Source organism: Micromys minutus (genome assembly GCF_963924665.1).
Source record: "Micromys minutus genome assembly, chromosome: 15".
Lineage (NCBI taxonomy): Eukaryota > Metazoa > Chordata > Mammalia > Rodentia > Muridae > Micromys > Micromys minutus.
The window spans coordinates 29,552,510-29,557,077 of NC_137984.1; the positions used below are offsets into that span (position 1 = coordinate 29,552,510).

The 4,568-nt window shown below is 50.0% G+C and overlaps 1 protein-coding gene across 1 annotated transcript; it reads left to right on the top strand.

Annotated features, from left to right (window-relative positions):
* Nucleotides 1–580: 580 nt before the first annotated feature.
* ACTRT3 (actin related protein T3) lies at nt 581–2,460 on the top strand (the record flags this gene model as incomplete). Its single annotated transcript, XM_080929497.1, has 2 exons — nt 581–780; nt 1,545–2,460. The coding sequence occupies 2 exons, from the start codon at nt 581–583 to the stop codon at nt 2,458–2,460; spliced, it is 1,116 nt and encodes a 371-aa protein (XP_080785623.1).
* Nucleotides 2,461–4,568: the final 2,108 nt, after the last annotated feature.

Sequence of the window (4,568 nt, forward strand, 5' to 3'; positions counted from 1 at the left end):
GGAAGGAGGGAGTGGAGCATCCCAGAATTCCGAGGCCAGCCTGTGCTAAAATACGGAACACCGCCTTAACAAAACCCAAAAGGTTTTGCCCTTTTGTGTTCATTTTTAAAAACTACAGAAAAGATGTAACACTGTTTACTATACAGAGCATAAACTGGCTCCACACCCCAGCCTCCCCTGAAGTTGATCATACAGAAGCCAGGCAGAGCCTTCCTGCCACAGTATTTCCAGGCCCTTCCCGGGTTTCAAGGGCCTCCCTCCAGTTTCCCACTGGTCCTGGAACACTCCTGTTAATCAGTTCAAGGACTTGGGAGAATCTTTTTTTTTTTTTTTTTTTAATAGCTTTTCATACTGAGAAATTGTTAGATTTCTATGTTTTGTTTTCTGGAATTAATGCTGAGAGCTTCCAGGGGCAGCGGTGACGCTCAACCCACGCCAATCAGTCTCAGGAGGCACCGCGTGTCCCGCGGGCCAGCAGATGGCGGGGTCCTCTGTGACGCGACGTTACAGGCCCCTGTGCCCGCACAGCCTGGGAGGAGCGGCCCGGGGTCGGGGGCGCAGATGCAGCAGCACCGGCAGCATGAGCAGCTACCAGCCACCAGTGGTGATCGACAACGGCTCGGGAATGATCAAGGCGGGCCTGGCTGGTACCCGGGACCCCCAATTCGTCTACCCGAATATTCTGGGCCGGACCAAAAGCCACGGAACTACGGCGGACAGCAAGGAGGAGCTGTGCGTAGGTGATCAAGCGCAAGAGCGCAGGAGCTTGCTGTCCATTAGGTACTGCGGGATGCTACCTGGGTCTGCGTGCAAGTGGGCAGGGACCCCAGAACTAAAGTCACCCCGAAAGGACCAGGAAAGGAACCAGCCACTCTTTTTTTTTTTTTTTTAATCACGGGGTATGGTCTCTTGAACTATTCACAACCACACCTGCCTGAAACGTGGGAAGTTTCGAAGTTTTTGAAGTCACATTCTCCAAGGAGGAGAAAAATGGCCAAGCAAAATGATTGCAGAGAAAAGTAGCGGTGCTGTTTACTGGACGTTACCAGGCCACCCACAGAAAACAGCAATGATAAATACCCTCCCTTTAGATGAAAAGGAGCAGAAAGGGAAAGTTGTTAACAGCTTCTAAGATTGGTACCCTGTATCTTTTTTAATCAGGCAAAGACAGGGGGAGTCTGTGAGTTCCAAGCCAGCTTGGTTTGCATACTGAGTTCATTTTGTCGGTCTGTCTGTCTGTCTCTCTATTTGTTAGGGTTTCTCTGTGTAGCCCTTATTGTCCTGGAACTCCTTCTGTTGACCAGGCTGGCCTCAAACTCGGAGATCTGCATGCCTCTGCCTTCTGAGTGCTGGAGGCAAGTGTCATGGGTTCTAAGCTAGCCAGGACAACACAGTGACACTGTCTCAGAACAGGAACTGTATAATAATGATGGTAATAATAATAATATTATTAATTTTTAAGCCAACTCTAAAAACCACCACTAACAAACAACCATAAAAGCACAAGACTTAACATATGTATTTTTTTTTTGTTCTCCCGCCAGCTACCCAGTGGAACGGGGTCTCATTTCTTCCTGGGGGGACATGGAACTCATGTGGAAACATATCTATGAGTATAACCTGAACCTGAATGCCAGTGATGGCCCGGTCTTGGTTACAGAACCCGCGCTGAACCCATTGGCAGACCGGCAGCACATCTCCGAAGTATTTTTTGAAAGCCTGGGCGTCCCTGCCTTCTATATGTCTGTGCAGGGTGTGTTGGCTCTCTTTGCTGCAGGCTTTACGACGGGCCTGGTGCTGAACTCAGGTGCTGGAATTACTCAGTGTGTGCCCATCTTTGAGGGTTACTGCCTATCTCACGGAGTAAAACAGCTCGGTGTGGCAGGAATTGACCTCACCAGCTACCTCATGATGTTGTTGAAGGATGATGGTATCATGCTCCTTAGAACTGGGGACAGAAAGATAGTTGCCGACATTAAGGAGAACGCTTGTCATGTGGCACTGAACTATGAAGAGGAGATGGCCAAGGAATCTAACCTAGAGAAAATGTACACCCTGCCTGATGGGAAGACTGTCCAACTCCACAAGCAGGTATTCACTTGCCCAGAGGCCCTCTTCTCTCCGAACCTTGTGAACGTTGATGCTCCTGGCATCGACAAGATGTGTTTCAGCAGCATAATGAAATGTGATGCGGATCTCAGGAGTGCCTTCTTCTCCAATATCATCCTTTCGGGAGGGTCGACGTCTTTTCCTGGCCTGGATAAGCGACTCATTAAGGATGTGGCAAAGATGGTTCCTGCCAATACCACCGTGCAGGTTGTAGCTCCCCCGGAAAGGAAGATATCGGTGTGGATGGGGGGATCGATTCTTGCATCCTTGTCGGCCTTCCGAGACATGTGGATCACGGCTGCAGAATTTGAAGAAGTTGGACCCAACATTGTACACCAGAGATGCTTCTGAAATGCAGACAAAATGCAGAGTAAAAAGGTTTTCGTGGTACATAACAAAAACACTTTGGGGATTCTTATTTTGGGGAGAATGAAAAACAATTCTGAGTTGGGATGACCACTTTCTTCTTAAAAAGTGTTTTTTGGTAGTTCTGGTGAAAGACCCTCGTCTAGAGGACCTTTATCTGAGGAGACCCCAGGACCCAAGAACCAGCCGAGACCACTGGCTGCAATCAGCATGAGGGTTTATTTGATCAAAGTACACAGGTACCTGTGGGCACACAGTCTTTCGGAGGACTTGCGCGCTGGACAAAGGGGCAGTCCCCTTTTTATAGGCTTGGGGGGCAGAAGCAAGGTACAGGAGCAGAAGCATAGTTACAGGGTTCTAATTGGTTAGTTTAAATGTGGCCAGGGAGTGAGCCCAAGGACATGGCTCCAAGGACACGGCTCCCGGGCTGCGGCTTTTTCCGAGAATGGCTGCTTTGGGCTTATTTGGGTGCTTTCTGTTCTCCGTCTGTTGCAAGCTGGCCACCCACCGGTATCTTGTTTGGCCACCTGGGTCCCCTGACCTGGCCTGCCCTGTGTGTGCGCAGCCTTGCAGAAATGACATTATTGCTGCTAAGCGGGGGTCTTTCACTGGGAGTTGACCCAAGAGTCTCACAAATGCTAAGTGCTCTACCCCCAACTATATTCCCAGTCATCCTTGTTACTTTGTATTCTGAGATATTTTGAGATAGGATCTCCTGCTACATTGCCTAGGCTGGACTTGAGAACTTGTAACCCTTGTGCTCCAGTCTCCCAGGTAGCTGGAATTACAACAACTTTGGGCCTGGCTTTCTTGAATTCTTCCAACAGGGCGGGGAAACATAAACTGCTGAAACAGGCCCTCTGCCGGGAACGGTATTCATTGTGAAGAAGATAGGGAAAATAATCCAGAGACATCTGGAAGAGTCTGAAGCAGAGTGGGTATTGGGCAGGGCAGTCTTCGAGAAAGGCAGAGTGAGAGAGAGCAGGGGTTGGGCAAATGTTGAAGATTCTGTCAGGTCGTAAAAAAACCCGGACAGAAAGCCATCCGTGGTGTCTAACATATCCTGACCTCCGGGCTCACTCAGTACCTGTGGTTCCTCACAGCTCTCACTCTGCCCACTACCCTAAACTTCTCCAGTCAGCCCCCCCCCTCCCCCTCAGCTTCCTTCCTATGTGACCCTGTGTAGGATGATGTCATGATGCAGCTAGGAGGGTCCAGCCTATCACTAGATATGAAGGAAGGGTAGGCAAGGAAAAGTCTAGGAAAGAGAGAGGAAGGAGGAGAATCAGGAGAGCAGGAGGAGAGGTAGAAGGGGAAGGAGCTGGAAGCCAACATGACGGTGGATGTAAATATTCTCTGCACATAATTACAGGTTAAGAGTATTTTGGTGTGTTCGTTAATGTGACGTCTTATTTGAGTTCAAAAGAGAGTGTAGCGGCAGGACAAATAAAGCCTGCGTCGGAGTTGGGATGTGTGAGTGCCAGGCGTGGTAACAACCCGCCAAGGGAGAGTGAGTGAGAACAGCATGCTGGGACAGTGTGGACCACCCGGGGCAGAAGCAGCCAGGGCTGGAGGAGCAGACCGCCTGGGTCAAAGGAAGCGGGGGTGGGGGGCATCGTGGAGCCGCTGAGATGAAGATACCCACAGTGCCATGTGGTTCCTTGCAGGCACTAGCACGGGATAAAAGGTTACTACATCATTTTTATTTACCACCAACAACCCTGAAATTTCATCTATGTACTCTCTTCTACTCTTGAGCTCCTCACACTTGCCCCTCTTTCTCCCTCCTCCCCTTTTGCTCTCCCCCCATCCATCCTCTCAAGGCCCAGTTCACTCTGCTGGCCATGTTCAGTAGACTACTCTCCCTCCCTCCCCCCCCCCCCCCCGACATATTCCAGATGCCTCTCTTCCTCACATCAACAATAAAAACCTATCCTTCAACCATACCTAGGAGCGGCCATGTTCTCACTCCTAGTAAGGAGGACTAGGAGCTGCGGGGAACTGGGGACAGAAGACCCATTTCCCAAGTCCCTGAAGAAATCCAGCTGTCATCCAACCACAAAAAGTCCTTCTACAGTTCAACTTGAGCTTAT